The sequence below is a fragment of the Cucurbita pepo genome, chromosome 4, assembly GCF_057944985.1.
Source record: "Cucurbita pepo subsp. pepo isolate OVF chromosome 4, ASM5794498v1, whole genome shotgun sequence".
In the NCBI taxonomy this organism is placed as follows: Eukaryota; Viridiplantae; Streptophyta; class Magnoliopsida; order Cucurbitales; family Cucurbitaceae; genus Cucurbita; species Cucurbita pepo.
In genome coordinates, this window is record NC_141801.1 from 12,077,696 (window position 1) to 12,103,724 (window position 26,029).

At 34.0% G+C, this 26,029-nt stretch overlaps 4 protein-coding genes across 8 annotated transcripts; 1 reads left to right on the forward strand and 3 right to left on the reverse strand.

Annotated features, from left to right (window-relative positions):
* The first annotated feature begins 329 nt into the window (after positions 1 to 329).
* On the forward strand, positions 330 to 3,378 carry LOC111793358 (putative glucose-6-phosphate 1-epimerase). Its single transcript, XM_087123200.1, has 9 exons — positions 330 to 564; positions 1,268 to 1,342; positions 1,448 to 1,504; positions 1,593 to 1,747; positions 1,842 to 1,982; positions 2,097 to 2,199; positions 2,388 to 2,487; positions 2,571 to 2,808; positions 2,910 to 3,378. The coding sequence occupies exons 1-8, from the start codon at positions 349 to 351 to the stop codon at positions 2,783 to 2,785; spliced, it is 1,062 nt and encodes a 353-aa protein (XP_086979326.1). The 5' UTR covers positions 330 to 348; the 3' UTR covers positions 2,786 to 2,808; positions 2,910 to 3,378.
* Positions 3,379 to 3,780: 402 nt separating this feature from the next.
* LOC111793451 (uncharacterized) lies at positions 3,781 to 5,702 on the reverse strand. 2 transcript variants are annotated; one of them, XM_023675334.2, is made up of 3 exons: positions 5,479 to 5,702; positions 4,591 to 4,850; positions 3,781 to 4,493 (listed from the first exon to the last, which is right to left on the reverse strand). In XM_023675334.2, exons 2-3 carry the CDS (start codon positions 4,846 to 4,848, stop codon positions 3,882 to 3,884), a joined length of 870 nt encoding a protein of 289 aa, XP_023531102.1. In that variant the 5' UTR covers positions 4,849 to 4,850; positions 5,479 to 5,702; the 3' UTR covers positions 3,781 to 3,881. The 2 variants fall into 2 exon arrangements, with proteins under 2 accessions (XP_023531102.1, XP_086979327.1); XM_087123201.1 differs by lacking the exon at positions 5,479 to 5,702 and having other exon boundaries at positions 4,591 to 4,914.
* Positions 5,703 to 11,449: 5,747 nt separating this feature from the next.
* Positions 11,450 to 19,296, reverse strand: LOC111792350 (plasma membrane ATPase 4). Of its 2 annotated transcripts, XM_023673752.2 has the most exons (15): positions 19,246 to 19,296; positions 17,819 to 17,938; positions 17,491 to 17,727; positions 16,190 to 17,074; positions 16,006 to 16,110; positions 15,477 to 15,621; positions 15,226 to 15,390; positions 14,053 to 14,291; positions 13,942 to 13,974; positions 13,773 to 13,854; positions 13,343 to 13,503; positions 12,576 to 12,749; positions 12,326 to 12,508; positions 12,060 to 12,244; positions 11,450 to 11,990 (listed from the first exon to the last, which is right to left on the reverse strand). In XM_023673752.2, the coding sequence occupies exons 1-15, from the start codon at positions 19,294 to 19,296 to the stop codon at positions 11,894 to 11,896; spliced, it is 2,862 nt and encodes a 953-aa protein (XP_023529520.2). In that variant the 3' UTR covers positions 11,450 to 11,893. The 2 variants fall into 2 exon arrangements, with proteins under 2 accessions (XP_023529520.2, XP_086979517.1); XM_087123391.1 differs by lacking the exon at positions 19,246 to 19,296 and having other exon boundaries at positions 11,452 to 11,990; positions 17,819 to 17,947.
* A 3,506-nt stretch (positions 19,297 to 22,802) lies between these two features.
* Positions 22,803 to 25,732, reverse strand: LOC111793559 (uncharacterized). Of its 3 annotated transcripts, none has more exons than XM_023675498.2 (3): positions 25,178 to 25,726; positions 23,317 to 23,487; positions 22,803 to 23,210 (listed from the first exon to the last, which is right to left on the reverse strand). In XM_023675498.2, the coding sequence occupies exons 1-2, from the start codon at positions 25,593 to 25,595 to the stop codon at positions 23,360 to 23,362; spliced, it is 546 nt and encodes a 181-aa protein (XP_023531266.2). In that variant the 5' UTR covers positions 25,596 to 25,726; the 3' UTR covers positions 22,803 to 23,210; positions 23,317 to 23,359. The 3 variants fall into 3 exon arrangements, 2 of the variants coding, with proteins under 2 accessions (XP_023531266.2, XP_023531265.2); XM_023675497.2 differs by having other exon boundaries at positions 23,321 to 23,487; positions 25,178 to 25,724; XR_015420545.1 differs by lacking the exon at positions 22,803 to 23,210 and adding an exon at positions 23,618 to 23,760 and having other exon boundaries at positions 23,322 to 23,487; positions 25,178 to 25,732.
* Between the last annotated feature and the right edge of the window lie 297 nt (positions 25,733 to 26,029).

Sequence of the window (26,029 nt, forward strand, 5' to 3'; positions counted from 1 at the left end):
CAAAACAAGAACAAATTAAGACATTGAAAAAAGTATATATTAATAATATATGGATGATATACTTTATTTTAGGTATATGTAATAGACTAAATAAGTTATCATATTTCATTAATATAAGTAAAATAAAGTATATAATACAGTTCATATTAATAAAAAGAAGGAAAGCGCTGGGTAATATAAATAATGTTTGACTAAGTCAAATTTGCATGGGATTATAGATCATGAACCGGAAAAGCCTGTGAGTGAGAGTGATTATCGCATATAAAAGATATTCGAGGAGAATGATTCGCGACCAGGAAACGATTGCTACAATTCCAGTGACATTCGGATTCACATTCAGATTCATAGATGAAGCGCACAGTAGGTGAATCGTCGTCGTCGTCTTCTTCTTCTCCTCAGGCGACGTCTTCTTCTTCTTCTCAGGCGACGTCTTCTTCTAACGTCTCCGCCGCAGCCGCAGCCGCCGCCATTGCCGACTCTCCTATCGGAAGCGTCGAGTTTACCACTGACAGTAATGGTTTGGAGAAGGTGATTCTCCGTGGGCCCCGTCGCAGTTCCGCTGAGGTACCGCGTATATTCCGTCTCCCACAAGAAACCGATCGCGACTAAATTTTGATTTTAGGATTCCGTATCGTATTGCATGTTGTGCGAATCTTCAATTGCGATGGAATTCAAGACTGATTTTATTGCATGCTTTCTCCGGGTTGAATATGCCGTTGCAATCGAATTCATGCATGCTTCCTGGTTTGAATTAATCTGCCATTGCGATCGAGTTGAAGAATCATTTTCATGCATGCTTTTCTGGTTTGAATCTGCCATTGCGATCGAGTTCAACACTCATTTACATGCATGCTCTTCTGGTTTGAATCTGCCTTTGAGATCGAGCTCGAGTTCAACAATGATTTTCATGCTTTCTGGTTTGAATTAATCTCACATTGCGATTGATTTCAAGAAGCATTTTCGCTTTTCGTGCGCCAAAAGCTCTATCAATGACTTCCATGCCGGACTGATTTCTTTTCTTTCTCCTATCAATTTACTCATACACATTTCTTTAATTTGCAGAATGAAAAGAACATTTTAGATTCAATTACATATCTTAATCGAGAAAGTCAATTAGATTTCAAAGTATTCAAAATGTGTCGACGTCTTTTGCAATTTTTAGTACGTTAATGGAAGAAAAGGAAAAATTACTCATAGGAATTTTTTGTTTTAATTTTTATTGATGTGTTAATTTGTGGTTATTCTGTCTGAGTACCGTTTTGGCTAGGTGTTGTTGTACGGAGGTCAGGTGTTGTCTTGGAAGAATAAATTGGGAGAGGAATTGCTTTTTGTGAGCACAAAGGTAACTAATGAACTAATCTTTTCTTTGAGTTAAATTAATGAATTAATTCGATTCGCGCCATTATTGTTATTAGATTTTGAAATGAAGAGGTCGAATCGAATGCAGGCTGTGTTTGCGCCTCCGAAGCCAATTCGCGGGGGAATTCCGATATGCTTTCCTCAAGTAGGTGTAAAAATTTCCATTGTGTTCGTCAAAATCAAAATTGTTGTGGTTTGGGCGGTGAAGAAAAACAAAACTCTCTTCGCTACAGTTTCTCAACAATGGTATGATAGAGCGACATGGATTTGTGAGGACGAGATTCTGGAGAATCGATTTGGATCCCCCTCCTCTCCCTACCGCTGCACCTTGCAGCTCTTACATCGACTTGATTCTCGACGAACAAGATCGCTGGACATGGCCTCACAAGTAAGATCCCTTCTATTCTTCTTCTTTCAATTCAATTCAATTCAATTCAATTCAATTCATGTTTTCATTCCTATTCATTTTCGTCTGCAATCAGATATGAATTTCGTCATAGGGTTGCTTTGGGCTACGAAGGGGAGCTGCGATTGACATCGCGTATCAGAAACATAAGGCCCTCTGGAAAGCCGTTTTCCTTTACTTTTGCTTACCTTCCCTATTTGTTTGTTTCTGACATAAGGTTTGGGGCCTGGCCTTTCGCTCACTATCTGTTTGTTGAAATCATTTGGTTTCAAACTTCATATATATGTCACTTTCATTCACTCGTCCGATTGGGACGGGTTTCTGTGCGCAGTGAAGTACGTGTGGAGGGAGTGGAGACGCTCAACTATCTTGACCACTTGCAGGAAAAGGAGCGTATAACTGAACAAGCCGATGCTATAACATTTGAATCGGAGGTTACACTCTCAGAACTTTCTTTACTCTTTTTAAGAACACCAATACTGTTTATGAGACTATCCCCAGGAAAGGAAATACCGAATTCTTTCTCATTAACATACGAAGGAAATTCATGTTCATAATTAACATTGTTTGATATTCACGAAGACAAACTCTTTCATACATCGTGTGTTTGGTTGTTTGTTAGGTGGATAAGGTATATGTATTAACCCCAACAAAGATAGCAATTTTGGATCACGAAAGAAAGAAAACCATTGAACTGCGGAAAGATGGGCTTTTAGACGCGGGTAATCTAGTTCATCACATGCTGTATTTTAATATTCTTTTATAAATTATAATATGCGTTCAATACACATTATATTATATATAGTTGTGTGGAATCCGTGGGACAAGAAGGCAAAGGCGATAGAAGACTTAGGAAACCAGGATTACAAGAAAATGGTTTGTGTGGGAGCTGCTGCTATTGAGAATTACATCACACTGAAACCTGGAGAAGAGTGGAAAGGAAGAATGGAACTAAACTTTGTTCCTTCTAGCTACTGTAGCGGCCAACTCGATCCCCAGAAAGCCCTCTTAGGTGTTTAAGTAGTTCTTCATCATCAAATCCGGTGAGTCTATATTGATTAATTGGCTGTGTCATGTTTTCAGATTTCACCATTGCTAACCCCTGAAGTAATAATAACCTCTCCTCCCTTTGCTGTATTTGCAGATCCCAATTGCAAGATTCGTTCTCTCTCTCTCTCTCTCTCCTTTCTCCTTCACATGGTGGAAGAAATTGAAGCGAAATAGTAATGGTGATGGAAGTTTTGAGATTTTGAGGAGAAGGCAAATACAGCGAAGAATCTTTAGGATTTGGTACATTTCTTCTGTCTGTTTTAGTGTTTAATAAAGACGAAAAGAGAATTGAATGAAGAAATATAGTTTTGATCTAAGCTTTTGTGTCTAATGCTAAAAAGTAGTCAAAAGTTTCGGTGGGGGGAAGGACACAATGATGACATCCTCCCACAAGACAAAATGGGTTACGGTACGGAGCAGCACGCACGTTCAGTAGTGTGATCGCATTAACTTTAAGCACACCATCATTTCATCATCTCTTATCTCTTTCTGGTCAAGCAAGTAACTTTTTCTGTTTGTTATGGCATCTCTCCATCCACTAACACACACAGTCCTTCCTCTTCAAAAATGCCTTTTCTTCTAAATTAACTCACCACCGGCAGTAAAGCTGCAGACACAAATAAAAGGGTACAGAAAAGAAGACAATTTTTGTTCTCTTTGTCCCACTTGATTTGCATCTCTGATATGACACTGTTTCTTTCATTGCCTGGAATTGGATGTTTCCCTGTGTTCCTTTCTTTGCTTGACTAGCAGTGGTCATCATCACCAGTTTTTTAATATAAATTGTCAAGCTTTGGTTATGATGTTGAGCGTCATCTACAGTCTCTGCTCCTACCTTTTCTCTGTTCTTCTCTGATGTTAGAATGCATAATAGTTTCAATATCCTTTTGAGATGCTTTGTTGTAATTTTGCTCAACTTACAAAATTTCTATCTGGAGTTGGAGTAGAAGAGTAGAACACCCTAATATTAGAATCTCAACTGGTTGGAAATGTATTAATGTGAACAAACCTGTTTTTCTTTTTGCAAGTTTTGGAATGATAGATACAAAACTTGTCATCTTCTCTGCTACTTGAGCTTTAAACTTTGAAAAAGCCAATGTGGCCGTTTTGTTTCCTGATCACATGTTGCACTTGAGCTGCTCATGGGGGTGGTTGGGTCACTGCATTCTTCTCCTCTTTCTGATTTGAATGACAAAGATGAATCAATCTCTCTATCCTTATGAGTAATAGGAGGAAAGGATTTTGATCTCTTCTTGCTTAGACTGCCTCCTCCAATACTTAGAGTTAGCTCAACATCACTGTCTTCTTCACACCCATCTATGCACATCTTGTTACTTTTTCTGGCTATCGTCGGAGTGCTTGGCCTGGCTTGGTCCTCGTCGACGGTGCTAATGCCAGTCGACATGTCCTCTTCTGCTGGCCTTTCAAGATCAAAGCCTCTTGACATTCTCATGTTGTCTCCAGAACAGCTTCCACTTCTCTCTCTACTACTTGGATCAAGATTGAAAGTCAGCCCCTCTCCAGCGGTCTGTGTTGTTGAAGTTTCGCGGTTGTTGAACTGTAAGTGGTTAATTCCTGAACTTGCCATTGGACTCCCTAATGTGTTTTGTTTGGTTTCTTTCCTCAGCTCTTCCATCAACATCTTCTGGACACTGTACAGCCGATGGAGTTCCTTCACCTACAAAACAAACGTTATCTACTTGAGTGGTTGCTGATATAACAAATGAAACAGAAACAAAAGGATAGAAAAGGATAGAATTGAAATGTTCTCTTACCTGATTCTTGAATACATTGTCATGGAGCTGCATTGTGTTTTTAATGGCTTCAACGTCTCCTTTCTGCAGCATCTTGTTCAGTGCTTCTTGAAACTTGTCAAGTCCAGTACTCATGGCAGCAGATGTTGTATAGAATTTAGTTGAGTACCCCTGGAAATGCTGCCACTCATTCACTCTTTGAACTGTGAATGCTTTGCTGCTGCTGTGGGCAGAGGTGGTGGGTAGAGGATTGAAAGTGGGTTCAAGTCTTGTTCCCATGCCTGAAACCAAATGGACAACAAAGCCACAACTTTGACAAACCATTCTTGAAACCCACAAAGAAAATTGTCAAAAAAAGTCATCTTTGACAATTAAGCACAAGCTTTTCCTCTCTCTCTCTCTCCACAAGAGAGAGAAACAGAGAGAGACAGAGAGAGACAGAGATTTACATGTAATGGAGGCAGTTATAGCGAGGTAGAAGTCAAATTCTAAGCCAATCCAAATCAAATGTATAGGCTTGGCTAATCTAGAAGTAAAGAAAATGTTATAATTTCAGGGATTTCATGGTATCTTGATACTGGAAAAGCACAATCAAACAGTGAAGAAACAATGCCAGAAAGGAAGAAAGAAAGAAAAGGGATTCAGATCCCTCTCTCTCTCTCTCTCTCTGGTGGGCATAAAAATGTGTCCACTTTCCTTCCCATAAGCTCATCAAACATCTTAATTCTATTGGAGGTATTTCTCAGAAAACACCTGAAGTACAGGGTTGAAAAGATAAGCCTAAAACCACTGACATTGAGCAATCCCAAGCAATATTATGTTGAAAATCCCAGTTCCAACAGAAGAGTAAGAAATTAAACAAAACCCTGCAGCAGAGAAAATGAAGAAGAAATGGATGATGGGAGTGACCTGATAAAGAAAGAGGGTGGACGTTGATGATAGGTTGTTGTTCTTAGGAGACTCATTGAACATCTCTTGCCTTCCTCTCATTCATGCCAATGCTCCAACTCCCTGATGAATGATAATAATTCAGGTTTTGAAAGGACAAAACCCACTCTCTCTTCTCTCCTGCTAATAATTCAGGAGGTACACAATAAGAAAGTGTGGATTTCCTTCTCTATCTAATATATATATATTTCTTTTATATTATTTTTGGTGTCCTTGAATGTGTTGTATAATATATATATAAAAGGAAGATCAAAGAAAAAGATATTCCAGACAGACAGCTCTCCCAACCCCTTTCAAACATTTGCATCAATGCTGCAAAAAAGCTTATTATCATTATCATTATCCTTCCTTCCTGCCTGCCTTCCCTCCTTCTCCCCCTTTTTCATGGAACACTAAAAAGTTCCTAATCTCTTCCTCTCTCTCTCTCCATTTATTTATATCACCTCAACTCTCATCCTATACTCTTGCTCAAAACACTTGGGACACGAATTGATCTATTGACTCTCCCGAATGTAATGTACTATAAAGGGATGCGATTAGTTGTTAATTCTTTCTATTTGGAGTTATATGTTATCCATGTTGTTATGTTGCTTTTTTTTTTTGCTTATAATCTATAACATTGCTTTCTTCATTTCTCTCAAATCTTGCTTTCGAACTCTCTTTCCAAAATTGTTCTGTGCCTTTGTTTTTTAAAGCATTCTTCTTAAAGTGGGGTTAAAGCCTTGGATACATATCGCCAAGTTGAATACACACGACTTCAAGTTGGCTGACTCATTCAGTGGTGAGAGTGAGTGTCACATAATCGCTTACGAATGTTATGTGAGAGCGCGATTGTGATACCGAGCTTTTATTTGATGACTTTTTTTTTTCTTTGGTTAAATATATCTTAGAATTCTAAGCTAAATTTTATAAAGGATATTTAGTGGTTAATATATATATATATATATATATATATTTGATAAAGTAAATTTAAAAAAAAAAAAAAAAAAAAAAGCTTTGTACCATATTCTTCTAGTATGAAAATATCTAAACAATTTGAGGTGGGGGAAGAGAGAGAGAGAGTGAAAAAAAAACAAACTTTTGAGCATTTTTCTCTGTTTAGTAATAATACATTTGAAAGGCTATGTTTTTTTTTTTTCTTTTTCTTTTTGGGAAAATTCTCACATGTAGTTTAAATTGGGAGTTATGATTACACTTTTTAAGGGTTTTTTTTTTTAAATTAAAAAATGATTATTGATTATTTATGTGCAATTCATAGACAGAAATTTGAGATTGGACGAAAAAAAAAAGGAAATTTCCTCTCGCATCCCTTTCCTAAGAATGCAGCATAAAATATCCCTAACCTAACAAATACATTTTTTAAAAAAAATTAAATTACATAATATATGAATTTTTATATTTGGATGTGCTTCATCTTGTCCTTTTATTTGTTTGGTATGGTTCATACATTGTATTCATTATATTATGTAATTTTATTACTTTAATAACTATTTTAATTTATGTTTATAAATATTACTTCTTCTTTATTTTCAATCTAAACTTACTTTTACTTTTGAAATTTAATTAGGAATTTAACTATATAGGTGTGTGATAATATAATATACTATAATATTAGTGTGGGTGAAAAAATCTTAAAATTTAAAAAGATATGATTCGGATGATAATAAATAAGATGTCTAAGATATAAATGCATTATTTTTATTTATTTATATAAAAAGCATGTATGAATAACTCTAATTAATAAAAGATCATAATTTTATGTCATGCATGGTGGTTAGCTATACATAGGCTGTCCATGTGAGCCATGCACATGCCCCATATTTCCCCCCATTGACCCTTTGAGAGAGAGAATCTCGATTTGTTAATTATAAGCAATTTATATATTTTAACGGGTCAAAACGGACAATATCTCTTAGTAGTAAGCTTAGACTGTTACAAATAACTGAAAATTTTTACTATGAAGCATTTGAGTAAGGACAAAACATGCTAAAATGAATCATATTATTTATATTAGTTTGTGGAGACAGTATTTTATTTTGAAAATAGTTAAGTAAGTAGATAATATTGATCATGTCATACTGTATACATGAGAACATATTTTGTCTAACACAAGTGTTCAGTCTATATGAACATATTTATGTTGTACAGTCTAATTGACAACAAGATTTTTACATGTAATAACATAACTTTCACGATAGCTGGGTGATTTTGAAATTCATTCAAAGATCTCTTACATGTGCTAACTCCAAACTCTAATAAAGAGATTCTCCAAGAAAAAAAAGGAAGTGGGTTCGAGAAATGAATATTCTAACCATACAACATTTATATATTAAAGTAAAATAAAGTGAGACCTTAAAGAATCTTAATAAAAGCTCGACAAATGTACATGGGTGACGGATATAGATAGATTCACTGTATATTGAATTATCAAATCATATAAATTAGAATTAAAATCGGTAGGTACATTCAATATAATGTTTTGGAAACGACCTAATTGATTTTGATATACAGTCTTCCAACCATTGTCCAATGACCTATACATACAATAAATATATATATATATATGAAATGCAATTTAGCCTGGTCCCTTTGTATTCATATAAATATTTTATTTTTATTAAGTCGTTGTTATTAAAAATAGTTAATAAAAATGATGATGCAATGCAACATTTAAATATACTTTATTAATTAATTAAATTGAGAAAACCCATTTTTAATTAATTAAAGCAAACCATAGGATTCATAACCATAATTAATTAGTTAACATTAAATTGGATTGATTATACTTTATAAAAAGGATTTATAATTGACATCTTTTAATCTCTAATTATATCTGCCATTATTTGCAATGTTATCATTTTCTATAAGATTATATTATATTATAATTTTAAACAACTAAAAATAATAATATAAATAACTGAATTAATTTTGTCTAGGTGGCAATAAATGGCGCGTGGCAGTTTGGGGACTAATTTGGAGGTGCCACTTGTTGAAACGGGGTTGGATAAAAATAAATTTATTAAAAAATTAAAATTCTATTTTTTTTTAATGAATATTTTCCACCTCTAGTCCTATCCTTAATTATGCCACATTTAATCACGCTAGCTTCCACACTATTTCACCAAAAAAAAAAAAAAAAAAAAAAAAAAAAAAAAAAAACTAATCAATTTCATAAAAATTATTTAATCACATTTTTTTTTAAACACGAGCACGATATAAATCTTACATTTTGAAAAGACTAAGTACATTAACGATTTTTAATCTTTTTGAAACACGAGCAAGAATAAAAATTATTTTATTAAAAATTACTGATAAATAGATTGATGTATTGAAGAGAGTCTAAATAATAAATTTTGAAATGTACACGATAATATTAATAATTTAAAAGATTAAAGATCAAATTTAGAAAAAAAAAAAAGTGTAAAATGTAATAATTTAAACCTAAAATTCAAATAAAAATTTAAAATCTGAAATATGAATATTCGTTAGTCTTCACATTCACATTCTTCTCTATTTGTACTGATGAACACAAATTCTTTCAGCACATTGTTTGTGATCAACCCGAATTCTTTTTGAACAACAGACATCAAAGTGGTGGGCAAAAAAAAAAAAATAAATAATAAATAATAATAATAATAATAATAATAATAATAATGAGGAAATAAATAAAATATTATTTCCAAAAAGAAAAAAAAAGGGAAGGGTAGTGGATTGGATTAAAAAAGGAGCACGCTTTGTAGCCTAACTAAGGCACATCCCTTAACCTTTGTGGCTCCCACTATTTTATTTTATTTTATTTTATTATTTATTTTTATTTTTCTCTATTTCTTTTGCATTCATCCTTATCTTGCCCTAAGATTCCCTTCACCTAATTATTATTTTTATTTTAAAAAAAATGGGTTATTTTGTTCTAGAAGAAAAATTAAATTTCCCATTTTAAAAATTTTTTCCTATTTCTCTTAATTAAAATTGGTAGAATTTTCAATTCTAAAATCATATTGGGTGTGAGAAAAGACTGCGGTTATTGATTTAATAGGCAGATGGTAGTGTACTAAAATCATCTTTCTAGATAATAAAAATAAATTTTAATGGAATAATATTTAACTTTATTTATTTATTTATTTATTCGTTAGTATTTTCTTATTATATTTTTCCATTAATGTTTTAGGAAACCAATGGAAAGCATACTAAGTGATACCTTTTAGTAGGGATTAAGTGATACAAGAAACCATTTTGTTATTTAATTATTATTACTTTTATTATTATTATAATGTATGTTTTAGGTTTAAGATGTGACCCAAAACCTCTATCAATATGTGCCATCTTAAAGTTTTATGAAATAAAATAACTTTTATTTTTTATTTTTTATTTATTGATTTATAATTATTAATAAGATATGATAGACCATTTATGTGATATTAATGTAAGTTGATGTTAATAAGGTTTGAATATTGCATTCAAATAAATATTTTTTTTTAATCTTATTCATTTTATTAAAAACTAAAATATAAATGAATAAATAATTATATTGTCAACTAACTATCTATTATTAGAGATAGACATACTCCAGAAAACTAATATATATATATATATATATATATATATATATATATATTAAAATGGAGCTATATTTAATAGACCCTTTTTAAAAGTTTAGGACAAAGGGAGAGGGGACAATATAAAACATGTAATGTGTTTTTTTAGTATGTTACCCCGGTTTAAGAATTTAAAAGACATTTTTTAAGTTTGCCAACCTGCTCGGTATGAACTTAGAGTTAAATTATAATATTAGAGGTGATTAAAGATGAGGTGTAGAATAAGCTAATAAAATTGATCTACCGGTCAACTATCTTATTCGAGTTGGGTTGGGTTACGAATCTTATTCGAGTCATCAATCCAATCAACCCAAAATTTTAAATTTATCTAAAGAAAATTTCAACCAAACACAATCTATATATGTCCGGCATGTTAGAATCCTGGTTGAATTGCATACTTCAGTTTTTTATATTTAAAAGTTTTTCTTTTATAATTGTTTTTAAAAAATAATTATAGAAAACAATATTTTATTATTTCCTTGGTCAAAAGATAATAATTTTATCAACTATTTAATATTTTTATTTATGACGTAGTCTATATAAATAATTGAAAACAAAAAAGACAGACTTTATAGAGATGATCAAAAGAAAGTGACATTTCATTTTAATTTTCTGAAAAATTTTCAGACGACGTAAAATAAAATAAATAAATAAATAATAATAATAAACAACTCAATTGGTAATTATAAATAAAAAAAAATTAAAAAGGGAAAAATCTATTGTGCACTATGAGAGGAAAGTTCGAACAAGAAATTGGCCATTTTTGGAAATTAAATTAAAGTTTTTTTTATTATTTTAATAAATAAATAAATAAAAAGGGAAATTGATGGATTAATTTTGGTTCCTCTTTCATTGAATCAAATTGGAGGATGACTTCCCATACAAATTAAAAAAATAATAATAATAAATAAATAAATATTATTATTATTATTATTTAAAAATTGACCAATAAAAAACAGAAAACATTGGGGAATGGGACAGAGGAATCTTTTTTTAGTTGGGATCAAAGCTTATCATTCCATTTTCTTACAATATCCTCCCACACACGTTGTCTTAATGTCTTTTTCTTTTTCTTTTTTAATTAAAAAAATCCCTCAATTATTAAGTTTTTAATTTAAAAATATCGGGAGTCTTCCTTATATAAGTGCGTATAAATCTCTCCTTGATCTACTCATTTTAAAAATTATGAGACAGACAACAATAAGTAACAGATCAAAAGGAACAATATCTACTAACGGTTGCCTTTTATAAAACATGGGAAGATAAAAGTTATGAACGGTTGTGATGAAGGGGACACACAAAATCTCAACTTGATACCATTTGCCTTCAACCAAGATCTGTTTGGATCTTGGGAAAATGGGAAGTTTTCAATCTGTGAGGTGTTGGGATCAGGAATCAAGTACAAAGCTTTGAACTTCTAGGCAATGTATTATTTGCTCATCTCAAATCATTCTTCTCCCTAATATCTTATTCTTTCCATTAATGTTCTTTCTTTTGTTCTAACAAGAAAATTCCTTTTTGGGAATGAAGAATTCGATTCCCCTTTCGCTTTCTGTTCTATTAATGAATCAAATCCTTAGATTTTGGGTCGGATTTAAACGGCTATTAAATAGTATATTCAAACTTCTAACATTTCGATATGCTTAGTTTTTTATTCCATTAACGAATCATTAAAACATGAACTCATTCTTAAGACGACAACAAAATATATTAGTGGGAATCACATTGTTCCCCTCGGCCTTTTATCTTCTTTGTTCTTGCAGCAACTTTTATGGCAGATTCTACACAGTATAATGCTGTTGAATTGTATCAATATCCAGCCCTTTCAGTTTCACCACTGATTCAACATGACCCTTCAGAGTGTTGAGCTCCCTAAGCCTGTAACGGAAACGTTGTAGATTGGTGAATGTTAGTATAATCTAAACATAATGAACTTGTTTGTGTTACCTAGCAATCTCGGCTCGTCTCTTGGCCTGCTCGGCGATCTCAGACAGCTCTCTGTAGCTATTCTTTTCAATGAACAGGCTGGTTCTTTCTGGGGCTGGTTGGAGGCCATGTAAGGTCCTTTGAGTGGCAGCCCATTGAGCTTCTCTTTCGGCCATTCCATAGTTTTTCTTCGTCGTAAAGGCGGTCTGGTTTTCGACACGAAAAACATGGTTAGCAAAGGGTCAATGAGTGTTAGGAGAAAGCCATTGTTAAAACTATACCTATACCTTGTTATCTAGCATGTTAAGCCAAGCCTTGCCGCTTAAGGCATATCGAATAGCAAACTTGATGAAGTCTAATGGAATGTAGAAAATAATACTGTAAAGCCAGACTACACCAGCCCATCCCCATCCAACTCCCTTGATCTTTGCAAATCCCCAATTTGCATATACTGCTATGAGCGTTGCAACCTGCAACCCAAACAATCATTTACCTGCCCATATCAATATAATGTTTGAATGTTTTACCTTGCCTTACCAGTTGTGCAACCATGAAAGCAGCCATGAGTAGCAAGCCAGGGCGTTCGGAGTACGACCAGCTTCGCGATCGAGTCACAAAGATCAAAGCCTGGCTGACAATGCTCACTTGTAGGTATAGAGCAGCCATCATTTCTTTAGGACTGTCCTTTATAGATCTTACACCAAATTTCTCCTGTGCATTGTTCATGGTTTGATAAATAATAGAGGATAAAACAGATTATGAGTAAAGAATACACCTCCATTGGTATGAGACCTTTTGGGGAAATCAAAAGTAAAGCCACGAGAGCTTATGCTCAAAAGTGGTCAATATCATACCATTGTGAAGGGTTTGTGATTCCTAACATGGTATGACTTCATGTCAATAGAATCTTCCAATGTCGAACAAAGAAGTTGTGAGTCTCGAAGGTGTAGTCAAAAGTGACTCAAGTGTCGAACAAAGGGTGTACTTTGTTCAAGGGCGCTCCAGAGAAGGAGTCAAGCGTCGAGAGATTGTTCGAGGGCTCCATAGGCCTTAGCTCTATGGTGTACTTTATTCGAGGGGAGGATTGTTGGGAGAGGAGTCCCACCTCGGTTAATTAAGGGGTTGATCATGAGTTTATAAGTAAAGAATACATCTCTATTGGTATGAGCCATTTTGGAGAAACCAAAAGCAATTGCCACACGAGCTTAAGCTCAAAGTGGACAATATCATACCATTGTGGAGAGTTCGTGGTTCCTAACAAAACTGGCGGCAGCTCAGGAGGAAGGGATTGAGAAGAATCTTACTGGGAAGTAGTCTGTTTCTCTCATTATCCAGAAGAATATGACAGTCATCAAAGCCAAGTAACCTCCAAGCATAACGCCAGTAGCAAATATCTCTCTCAATTTCCAGCTATCAGGTAATGGAGATGGCTTCACTCTATCCTTTGAGATGGTCATGATTGTGCCTATATCAGGAAGATTAGTCAATGAAGCGGATAATGTTGAGGATGGTTGGGAGGGAGTCCCACATTAACTACTTTAGGAAACGATCATGAGTTTAAAAGTAAGGAATACATCTCCATTGGTATGAGGCCTTTTGGGAAAGCTCTAAGTAAAACCACGAGAGTTTATGCTCAAAGTAGACAATATCATACAATTGTAGAGAGTCGTGATTCGTAACAGATAAGAGAGTAGATATCGATATCAAATGCTTATTTAACGGCAGAATACTAACCATCATTTAGAATGGCAATGATCAAAACCATGAAAGGAGAGAAGTCGAACTTCCATATGAGAGCAATAAGCATGAAACCAAACTGTTTGTTGCCAATTAAGATCAATAATAGAGATAGAATAAGAATATGTGCTTATTTGTACGAATACGAACAGGTTCGGATACATACCACGATACGTATAGTGATCGAAACTGCATAAATCTGCAAAAGAAGAGGGGAATGGTTAGCTGAAATCATGAGGGAAATGGTTGATCTAAGGGAGGCTGGTGGAAGACTGACTGTGTAATTCTTCATTCTTTGGAAGATAGCTCTACTTGTAAGAACAGCACTGATGATAACACTCAAGCCAGGCTCTGTAAGGACAATATCAGAAGCACTTCTAGCAGCATCAGTAGCATCAGCAACTGCTATTCCAATGTCAGCTTTCTTCAGTGCCGGAGCGTCGTTTACGCCGTCTCCGGTCATTCCACAAATATGTTTCCTCTCTTGCAACTTCCTCACGATCTCGTACTTGTGCTCTAAACATTCAAGAATGGAGATTTCAGACTACATGATTTGTAACCGCTCAAACTTACTTTTAGCAAATATTGTCCGCTTTGGCTCGTTACGTATTGTCGTCAGCCTCATGATTTTAAAACGCGTCTATTAGGGAGAGGTTTCCAAACCCTTATAAGGAATGTTCCATTCCCCTCTCCAACCGATGTGAGATTTCATAATCCACCCCCTTGGGAGCCAGCGTTCTCGCTGGCCCATTGCCCAGTGTTTGGCTTTGATACCATTTGGCCCACCGCCCAGTGTCTGGCTTTGATACCATTTCTAACAGCCCAAACCCACCGCTAGTAGATATTGTCCGCTTTGGCTCGTTACGTATCGCTGTCAGCCTCACTATTTTAAAACGCGTCTACTACGGAGAGGTTTCTACACCCTTATAAGGAATGCTTCGTTCCCCTCTCCAACCGATGTGAGATCTCACAATCTACCCCCTTTGGGAGCCTAGCATCTTTGCTGACACACCGCCCAGTGTTTAGCTCTGATACCATTTTTAACAGCTCAAACTCACTGCTAGCAGATATTATCCGCTTTGGTCCGTTACGTACCGCCGTCAGTCTCATGGTTTTAAAATGCGTCTACTAGGAAAAGGTTTCCACACCCTTATAAGAAATGCTTCGTTCCCCACTCCAACCGATCTGAGATCTTACAATCTACCCCTCTTGAGGGCCCAATGTCCTCGTTGGCACATCGCCCGGTGTCTGGCTCTGATGCCATTTATAATAGCTCAAACCTACCGCTAGCAGATATTGTTCACTTTGGCTCGTTATGTATAGCCGTCGATGTCACGATTTTAAAACGTGTCTACTAGTGAGAGTTTTCCACACCCTTATGAAACTCACGTAATAAATGAACTTTTACGGTAGTTTATTTCAGTAAGTGGTGATTGAAAATCAATCTCACCAGGAAAAACTCCAGCAAATCCATCTGCCTTTTCAATTAACTCTTCTATAGGAAGACCTGCAATGCTTTCATCCTTGTGTTGACCAAGTAATGATGCAGATGGGTACATGTTCGTCCCCATTCCGAGTCGTCGACCCGTCTCTTTGGCGATGGCGAGCTGATCACCTGCATTGATGGAGAGCTCAGAGACAGAATAATCTAAGAAACACAATGAATGGATATGATTAACTTGATTGAGTTGAATTAATTACCAGTAATCATCTTGACATTCACACCTAAATGGAGAGCTCTTTTGATGGTTTCTCCACTGTCATGCCTTGGAGGATCAAATAGAGGCAATAAACCAACGAACTGCCATGGACTTCCAGGACTTTCTTTTCTTTTCTCAGGTACTTCCTGAACCAACATGACATAACAATGATCACACAAATTTCCCCAAATTAAGTTTAAATTAGAATCACTCTAAGTCTAAGTCTACTGTTTGCAGATATTGTTCTTTTTTAGTCTTTTTGAGTTTTCCCTCAAGGGTGGATTGGATTGGATTGGGAGGTCCCACACCGATTAGAGAAGAGAACGAGTGTCAGCGAGGACGGTGGGTCCCGAAGGGAGTGGATTGTAAGATCCCACATCGGTTGGGGAGGAGAACAAAACATTCCTTATAAAGGTGTGAGTAACCTCTCCCTAATAGACGTGTTTTAAAAACCTCGAGGGAAAGCCCAAAGAGGATAATATCTGCTAGCGGTGGGGCTTGGAGCGTTACACATTGAACATAATCAAGACCTGTCTCGCAACAGCCAACGAGCGAAGACCACGTTCGGCAAATTTGTCGATAACAGCATGAGCCTTCTTCTTAACATCGGCCTTGCAGTTGCAAAGCGTCAAGATCTGTGAGCAGAAATTCATTATAAGAACAACAACATAGTAAATATTCAATGAAACAAATGGATATGAAAGTTAATATTACCTGTTCTGGAGCACCTTTGCTTGCTCTATGCCAATTACCATTGGAATCAATGTAAGTTAATGCAGTTCTCTTATCCACAGGATTGAAAGGGAAGAAATGCACTTCTTTTATGCCTGCTCGTGCCTCCTTAGGATCAGCTAGCATTCCCACAATAGCAGCATCAATAGCATCTTGATTTTCAGTTCGAGAAGCTCTAGCAGCAAGCAATATCACATGCTGTTTATCCACACCATTAGCAAAAACCTCAACCAAGTTGACATCAACACTAAGCTTGTTTAGAGTCAATGTTCCTGTTTTATCACTGCACAGGACATCCATACCAGCCATCTCTTCAATAGCAGTCATACGCTTAGTGATAGCGCCTTGTTGGGACAGCTTATGAGATCCAATAGCCATTGTCACTGACAACACTGTTGGCATGGCAATCGGTATTCCTCCGATCAAGAGAACGAGCAGATTGTCGATACCGTCGCGGTAACTCCGGTGTTGAATTGGGTACATGACAATGATCTCAACCAGCATTCCTAAAGCAATGGAACAAATACAGAAATTCCCAATTGCTGTGAGCACCTTTTGGAAATGGCCAACTTGGTGAGTGCTGTCTACAAGATGTGCTGCTTTTCCAAAGAAGGTATGAACACCAGTGGCAATGACAACAGCTTCGATTTCTCCTTGTTTACAAGTTGAACCAGAGAAGATTCCATCCCCTGGATTCTTGGTTACAGGAAGTGATTCTCCAGTCAATGCAGATTGATCAACTTTCAAAGGATCGCCCTCCAGAAGACGAGCATCAGCTGGGATGATATCCCCCAACTTTACACTAACGATATCTCCTGGAACCAAAATTGCAGCATCCTGCTCGCTCCATTTCCCATCTCTCAGCACCTGCAAATCAAATTCATATCAGGGAATTCATATCAGGGTAGAGATTCGTGATTTCTAACCTGGTATCAGAGTTATGCTCTTAACTTAGCTATGTCAATAGAATCTTCCCATGTCGAACAAAGAAGTTGTGAGCCTCGAAGGTGTAGTCAAAAGTGACTCAAGTGCTTTGTTCGAGGACTCCAGAGAAGGAGTCGAGTCTGTTCGAGGGCTCCATAGACCTTAGGGGAGGCTCAACAGTGTCAAACAAATGGTGTATTTTGTTCGAGGACTCCAGAAAAGGAGTCGAACCTCAATTAAGGAGAGGCTCTATAGTATACTTTGTTCGAGGGGAAGATTGTTGAGAATTGTTAGGCAGCTCAGAGTGGTAAGTGATCCTAACAATTAAGTATAAGTTGTTTGAGACTTTTTGGGCTAACCTTAGTTTTAGGGGCAAGGCCAGCCATGAGAGCAGCAGCAGCATTCCCAGCGTTATTTTCTTCAATGAAACTGATAGTGGAGTTGATGACCAGCAAACATATAATACCCACAAAGTCTTCCCAATCTGGAGGCTGTCCATCACCATTAGCCAAAGCAATAGCCATCAAAGCTGCGGCTTCCATAACCCAAGACAAGGGATTCCACATGAACCCCAAGAACTTCAGAAATTTGCTTTCCTGTTCATAAACACGTCAGTGGAATCCTCAAGTATGATTAAACAAACATGACAGTATTGGGGAGTTTTTTTTTTTGTTCTTTTTTGCAGACCTTTTTCTCTTCTAATTTGTTGGGACCGAATATCTGGAGCCTGTTTTCCCCCTCCGGAGTTGACAGACCTTCGGGGCCACATTTCAGTAGCTCAAATACTTCCTCGATCCCGATTTTCTCCTGTAAATCAAATTTGTACTATGTCTAAAAAATATCTCTAAAGTTTCAAAAGTCTCAACGATATCCTTAAATATTAAAAAAAATATCATTATCATTAGTTTTGGACGAAAACAGTTAATATTTTGTTTTAACAATAGTCTGAGTGTTTTAAAAATACCTTAAACTTCAAAAAATTTCATTAATGTCGAGCAATTTTTTTTAAATAATTTAAAAATATTTTTACGTATTTAAAAATTATTCATAAAATTTTAAATAATATTAACAACTTTTTACTTTTATAAAAAAAATTTTAAAAAAAGTTCTTAATATCACTATATAGACAAAAACGACAAAAACATTCTATTTATACATTATTTACAAATGTTTTATTTTATTTTGAAAAATTCATAATATTTTTAAAATATTGTACCAAGCGAAAAAAATATTTTTGAGTTTTTTATAAAATGTTTAGAGATATATTTTTTTTTTAATTTAAAGATATTTTTTGAAATTTTGAAAAAAAAAATAGTATTAATGAAAATTTTGAAAATTCTAATTTTATTCTAATGAGTGGGAGTAACATATAATTTAATAAATTCTCATAAAATATATATAAGTTAGAATTTTGTCATACAATTTAATAATTCTCATAAAAGTAGATATTATTTTTTTAAAGTAAGAATTTTATCCGTTAAAATTTTCATCCATAGTTAGAATTACTCTTTATTCATCAAATCATATGTACTAATATTAATCTTTAAAACAAATAAAACTAAATCTTATTTTTTAAAAATTATAAGAATCCAATTTATAATTTAATTACATCCAGCTATTTCATTTTGTAATAATTTAAGAAAATAGAATATTATCCTTATGATCGAATTCTCTATAGTTGAGAAAATAAATTATTTATAAAGCTTTCAGCCGACTTTTTTCTTTGAAACTGCATGGACTAAATTTTAAATTTATTCAAACTAACATTAAAAAAAATCTACTTAGAAGAAGGATGAGATTTATAAATAAATAAAAATTATCAAATTATTCTAATATTTTAATATACACGTGCGATGAAACGGCAACGTGAAAGGGACCGTTTTTTCCTTCGCGCCAAAAAAAAAAAAAAAAAAAAAAAAAAAAAAAAAAGCCCTGAATCCACAATTACTTGATTTTGGTACTCATTTCATGCATATACAATTAGGTCGAAAAATTGAGGAAGATGGAGAACCAGAGCGTGAATCTAAGAAATCTGAGATAGAATCAGAAACGCGCGATACAGTAAAATCGCTCAATCCGTAATTTGCGAAGGAAATTTGGAGGCGATTACGTACCAGGTCAACAGTTTCGTTCTTGATTTCCTCGAGACTGAGTTTTCCGGCCATTTCCCCTTCTCCGACCTTGATCAATTAACATACAGTTAGTTCCGATACCGGCGGAAGCCTTTTTCAGTGAAATGGAGAGAGAGAAAAGTAGAGAAAAGCCATTGAAGATGAGAAGAACTTACCTAATTGAGAGAAGAGCTTCACCAGAACTTATGGAGGTTGCGAATTCTTTTCTGCACCCTGCCTCCTTTTTATACCATACTACCGCCACTCACATTTTCCACTCCATTTTATTTTTATATTCTAATAATTTAAATTATATTTTTTAAACTCTCGAACATACTCGCAAGACATCATAGGTTAAAGACAAATACAATTTTAAAAGTTTTTAAAGTTTAAAATCGACACAACTTTCAATCTCAATTTATTTGAGTAGATGAGAGATGCATAAATGAATCGATATTACATCTGAATGAGATAGATTATGAGGATAATATGACTAAGATAGACGAAAATAAAAATTATATTTATATTAACAAGGTATATTTTTTTATTTATTATTGAATGTTTAGAATAATAAATATATTTTAATATAGTTTTCAAAAAATTATATTTTTAAAATTCGACACAAAATTAATTATAATTGTTATGGATTAAATTTCTTGGTCATTTAATACAAGACTTTGGCATATATTTGAAAAGTCAAGGTTTGACTCTTTGCTTCATTTGTTAAAAATATCAGGATGTACTAAAAAACATAAAAATATAGTTTTGTGCTGACTGAAAATACATGTCACATAAGCTTTGCATTAAATAATTTATATAAAAAGACTAAAATGGCTTAATGTCCCTGTATTAAAATACGATACAACCATGGAATTTTCGTAGTTCAAACGCAAAATAAATATAAAATTTAAAAAAAATATATTTAGTTATGTTTTTTCACAAGTAACTCTAAAATACTTTTACTAATGTTAAGTTACTATAACGAACAACTATCGAACACTATACAAGTCGACCGTTGTTGATGGAGGTCACCGAATTGGTTATCAATGATAGAGTGGAGGTTAGTGACACTAGTTAATTGAGATGGACAGAATGATTGCGAGTGATTAGTGGTAGTAATAGTGTGAGGGTATTTTGGTCATTTTTATATATCATAAAAACTATCAGCTATCAAACACTATAAGATCAATCGTTGTGGTCGATAGAGGCCTCCAAATTGGTAATCAGTGATGGAGTGGTGGTTAGTGTAGCTAGTTAATGGAGGTGGACGGAATGATTACAGGCAATGGATTGTAGTAACAACACGAGGGTGTTTTTGTCATCTTCGTATATCATTAAAATCACTTATGTAAATATGAAATCCTTTAATTGTTTAGAGGAAATGCAAAAAAACAACCCGTTAGCAGACAATAAATAACACTTAAAAAGTCATCAAAGGCATGGAGTGTCCTTGCCTTTCCTTTTTTAGGGTTTGTCAACTTAATAAATAATTAATATTACAAATTAAAAATTAAAAATTTAGTTTTTTTTTTTCTTTTAAAGTAGGTAATGAAATAAAAAAATATTATAAAGAAAAGATAATATTCATAAAATTAATTTTTAAAATAAAAAATTTAATCTAATTCTTTAGCTTCACGAGTAGATTTTTAAATGAATATTTGTGGAAAATATTAGAGTTTAATTATTAATATGTTTTGAAGAGAGCGATTAATTAATGTAAAACAGCGAAAATGAGAATAAATTATGATAAAATTATTGAGTCTTAATTATTTGTTTTCCATTAATGAATCAATAATTATAATATTCAAGGTTTCATTAAATTTACTCAAATTATAATTTCTATGAAAAATATTTAAAAAATCAAATTATAATTTCTATGAAAAATATTAAAAAAATGAAAGTCAACGGGAAAATGATTGAGAAGTTTAGAAGAATTAAATAAGATTATTAATTGGAAAGTTGGCATTAAAAAATAATTAAGTTGTAATTGCTTCTCTAATCTCGTAGGAAGATAAGTATGGATGTCAATATTAGTAGCGTTGATTTGACGTGAATTTTTTAAGATAATATCATAATTTAATTAAAAGTTTAGTACATAAATTAATTAAAATGCACAAGTAGTGCCTTCGAGAGCATGCTAGTTTTTGTAACGAGCTGAGACGTGTCGTTTTGTTTTTATTTAAATAAATTATTTGAATTTGAAAGTGAATATAGAATTTTGAAATTCAAAATTTTCCTCTTTTTTATTATTATATTCTTTTTCTAAACAAAATAGAAAAGTATGCCTATCACTTGAAGTCTTTGTTCCAATATTTTGATTTTGGGAAGAAAAAATATTTATAATATTCATTTTATTTTTATTATTTTGTTGCTTGAATATAATAATTTTATTGTTCTTTAAAAAATATTTTAACATTTCTCCATTCAACTTTTATTTATTTATTTATTTTTGCTTATTTCAATAAAAATATATTATTTTATGGTCAACTATCACATCATTTAAAAATATTTTAATATTTAAAAAATATGATCAGTAACTAAAAATGACTTTTTTTTTTTTAATTGTTCAAACGTTTCAATCCTAGCCATATCCAATTATTGCATATTTTTTAATTTCCAATTTAAAAAACTAAGTTTTAGACCTTTTATCTCGTTTTGGTTCATTAAGTATCGGTGTCAAACTCACGATTTTTAAAACGTGTATACTAAGGAGAGGTTTTTACACTTTTAGAAGAAATGTTTCATTCCCCTCTGCAATCGACGTGAGACCTCACAATCCACTCCCTTGACTCCAACGTCTTCACTAGCATATTGTCGACTTTGATACCAATTTTAACCGCTCAAGCCAACTGCTAGCAGATATTGTCTACTTTGACCCCAACGTCTTCACTAGCATACCGTCGACTCTGATACCATTTTTAACAGCTTAAGCCAACCGCTAGCAGATATTGTCTACTTTGACTCGTTACGTATCGCTGTCAGTCTCACAATTTATTATTATTATTTTGTATTTTTTTTCTTTACAAATTTCTCTATTAAGAATTTGGAGGGTTTTTATTTTTATTTTTTTAATATTACTTGTTTAATTAGATTTTGTTATGTAAATTGCATCTCTCCTTCCTTGTAACGTGGCATTGTTTAGACTTACTTTAGTTGTTTATAAAACTAGAAAAGGTTGGTAAGGGCATTTTCGTCCAATGCTAATTATAATAGCCTATTATTAAAAATAGAGATTATAATTTAGCCATATCTAAAAGTCCTAATTAATTTTCAAGTTAACCCATTAATCCCTAAACATCTCTTCTCCAACTTGAGGCCCAACGTGAGGCCCAAAACGCGATACTAAGCCCAAATGAAACACAAGCCTTTTTTTTTTGGAGTAATGCCATTCGCCCAAACTATTAAGGCATTGTGACTGCAGTTCCTAACAGATCATACATCCTTCCTTCCATAGAACAGATCAGAAGAGAGGCAAACCATCAATGTTTGCTACGCATAACCAACCCTATAAAGAGAATTTCGTATACAAATAGCACAAAAGTTTCAAGCAGTCTGGAAGATATTGCAACTAAGAACTGAGATTAATCTTCTGGCACTTGAACTGGACAACATTTTATCAGTAGTTACTTTATACATACATAAGGAAGAGTTCTTATTGTGTCTGTGCATAGATAGAGCTGGGAGGGGACGACAAGATCCTGAGAATTCACTTCATTTAAATAACAAGCTGGTGAATTTGGAGCTCCTAAAGTAATCAGTCCAAAAACAACGAACGAAACATAAACAACCACTAGTTTAGGGAGGGAGCGTAAAGTGGGCTTCAAAATAGACAGGGCAGTCGGGACTAAGCAAATGGAAGTGAATTCCACAGCAGTCAAACTAGAACCATCTGTAAGGTATCGACCTCTCGTCACCATCACTTTCCACTCTACTCGGTCTCTCGCATCTCCAACAACCATCTAATGACCCTGCACGCGCACACAGATGAACCATGTAAATTAAGAGCAGTACCGTTGCACATTAGTATATCAGATACTTCGACACGCTGGACTTGGTTAATAAGGCTGAGTTTACCGACCCAACTGCATTGGTGGATGAGGTATGAGGTTCATCTATCTCAATCCTCGGGCTGGTTTGAGTTATCTGTACTTGTTGGCGTCTTCACCTCAATCTCTAACTCCAACTCATTTGAAGTTTCCAATTCACTGTCTACCGGAACTAATCGAGTTGCTCCAGAGATGGACTCTGCATTCATGTAAAAATGTCATCATTCCATGAATATGATTAGTACAAAAAATAGGCAGTTTCGTAAAGAAATTAACAAAAAAAATACAAATAAGCTCAGTTTTTAAGGCAAAATTTTAATAAATTTAACTGCTGAAATGGGGATGCAAATATTTTGACTCCTATCCCCATCACCAAATGGGTGACAAGCATAAATCCCTTTGCATGCTTCATTGTGAACTACTGGACTTCATCACTGGAATCATTGCATGAGGCTTGTAGCTGGAAATACACCTTTTTTTAACAAAGAATCAAACATTCATTGGGATAAGATGAAGGAAGAAAAAAAATGAAAGCGCGAGATAAAAGGAGCCAAATTTAAAAAAGTTAACCAACTAAACAATTACAAAAAAATGGAATATGTTTATTCAACCTATAGATTGTGAAGCTGGGAATACTATTATTCAAGATCATAAACTGGCAGCCAACAGAATCTCCCGTTGAAAAGCAAAAATTATGACATGGATTCATTTAATCGAACATATCTGATCATCATCTTTAACAAATTAGAGCTGAGATTTTCAAGCTCAAATCAAATCCAGTATTTGTAAGTTCGCAACAATACTGAATGCATAGTTCCTTCGGGGACGTGGTAAAAAATTAGGAGAATATGAAGATATGGCCCTGTGCAAGGATCGCACAAATTGAAAAATGATAGAAACAATGCTGTGCATTTAGATATATATATATATATATATATAAAACATCTATACTTCTGCTTTCACAAGGCATGATAGCTAGAAGAAAGGAACGTTATCCTACACCCTATCGAAATCTCTTAGTTTCACTACAAAATTTTTGCATATTAGGCCAGAACAACCATGAAATGGTCAAAGCTAAATCAAATAACTATGTCAATGCACACAATCATGATTACGACCATATGCCCAAATCTCGACCAGCTCAAGAAGTTGGGGGTTAGAGCAAATGTCCAGGGGTTTCTTATTTTCTGTAATTTAGTGATGCTTGGTGAATTGCAATCTTTATCAAAACCACTACTCTCAGTCATCTGGGATTTCAAGTTGTTCTTCATAACTCGAAACTACAAAATCACGTGACTAGTAATGAGTTGATATAAGCCATAAACATATCTTACAGTATTCCCTCACATGTTTTACATCCTGAGTGCAACTGCAGATTGTAATTCTGAATTAAGATTCGGCTAAAATGTTGAGACAGAAGATATTACATCAAACTTTTCACATATACTCGACCATAATTTGGGGTAAACTGCAGATTATAATTCTGAATTAAGATTCGGCTAAAATGTCAAGACAGTAAGAATTAGATCAGCCAAAGTAATCACATAAAGCTATCAGAAGTACCGTCCCAATTCATATGCACCAACGACGCAGTAGTGTTTTATATTTAAAGAAAAATATGGTTGATTTACCACTCCAATTCAGAAAGCATACGGTAATTCTATCACTCTGAATTAATAGCGAATAACACAAATTCATCTTAAGTCGGTTCACCTACAGTTGTAGTACAAACGACAAGACTAATAAGGCCGAAAAATCACCGCTTTCAATCATCCCTCCCCACATTAATCAACCACTAAAGACATATCTATCGAATAACTCAACGCGATCGGGGAACAAAAACAAAAAGAATAATATATATATATATATATATATACACACACATATACCTTTGGCGAAGAAATCCAAGCAGGGCCAACCACGGGCGTTAGCAAGGGAAGGAGACTCCTCTTTGGTGAGCGGTTCAACCAATTTATCGAACAGATCGACCACCTTGCGTGGTTTATTACGGCGAGGAGGAACCCAAAATGAGGAACCGGGAACAAACGGAAGCCAATCCGGAGTCGATCGCTCAACGATAATCTTCTGTACAAAGTCGTCCAGTTTCCTAATAGCAAGAACCTCTGAATCAGCCGCGAAAGAGGACGATTCGAGGTCAATTTCGATAAACTTGACCTTGCCGGAACGTGTAGATCGGTTCCGATGACCGAGGACAAAGGAAGACGGAATCAACAGCGATAATTTCAAAGGCGCAGATTGCAACTTGGCGGAGATGAAAGATTGCGATAAAGATAGAATTCGGGCCATGCGAAGAAACCAGATGAAATTTGAACGCTATAAATTGAAGAGGAGCTCCCTCACCTTTAAGCTCTGGGTGTGCGGAAGAACTTTCAGAATCGAGGATTAATCTCGATAAAGAAATTCTTTTTCGGAATAATTTATCCGCAATATATACATATATTTTTATAGAATTATCTAAAAAAAAAAAATTAATTAATTAATTTAAAATGTCGTAAATTGCGCCAAAAATATTGACGGTGTGTGTTTATTCCGTGAGTATAATGATAATTAAAATAGAAATTTGATTTATTAATTTCTCAAAATTAGAAATGCCTATTTTCATTTCATTTCTTCTATTTTTTAATTATTTGAGTTTTTTCTTTTTTTAAGAATTAAAAACATTAAATAATATTTGTTATACGTTTTACATTAAAATATTTAACTTTTATTTTATTTTATGA

Excerpts from the sequence above, each read along its gene's own strand:
- LOC111792350 (XM_023673752.2), bottom strand. The coding sequence starts at position 19,296 with ATGGCCGGAAAACTCAGTCTCGAGGAAATCAAGAACGAAACTGTTGAC. Across the intron at positions 13,855-13,941 it reads CGATCACTATACGTATCGTG|TTTGGTTTCATGCTTATTGC; the intron begins GTATGTATCCGA and ends GGCAACAAACAG. Across the intron at positions 12,245-12,325 it reads TTAACATGCTAGATAACAAG|ACCGCCTTTACGACGAAGAA; the intron begins GTATAGGTATAG and ends GTCGAAAACCAG.
- LOC111793451 (XM_087123201.1), bottom strand. The coding sequence starts at position 4,893 with ATGGTTTGTCAAAGTTGTGGCTTTGTTGTCCATTTGGTTTCAGGCATG. Across the intron at positions 4,494-4,590 it reads ACAATGTATTCAAGAATCAG|GTGAAGGAACTCCATCGGCT; the intron begins GTAAGAGAACAT and ends TTTGTTTTGTAG.
- LOC111793358 (XM_087123200.1), top strand. The coding sequence starts at position 349 with ATGAAGCGCACAGTAGGTGAATCGTCGTCGTCGTCTTCTTCTTCTCCT. Across the intron at positions 1,748-1,841 it reads CGCTGGACATGGCCTCACAA|ATATGAATTTCGTCATAGGG; the intron begins GTAAGATCCCTT and ends GTCTGCAATCAG. Across the intron at positions 1,983-2,096 it reads TTGTTTGTTTCTGACATAAG|TGAAGTACGTGTGGAGGGAG; the intron begins GTTTGGGGCCTG and ends TTCTGTGCGCAG.
- LOC111793559 (XM_023675498.2), bottom strand. The coding sequence starts at position 25,595 with ATGGCCCGAATTCTATCTTTATCGCAATCTTTCATCTCCGCCAAGTTG. Across the intron at positions 23,488-25,177 it reads CTTGGATTTCTTCGCCAAAG|AGTCCATCTCTGGAGCAACT; the intron begins GTATATGTGTGT and ends ACATGAATGCAG.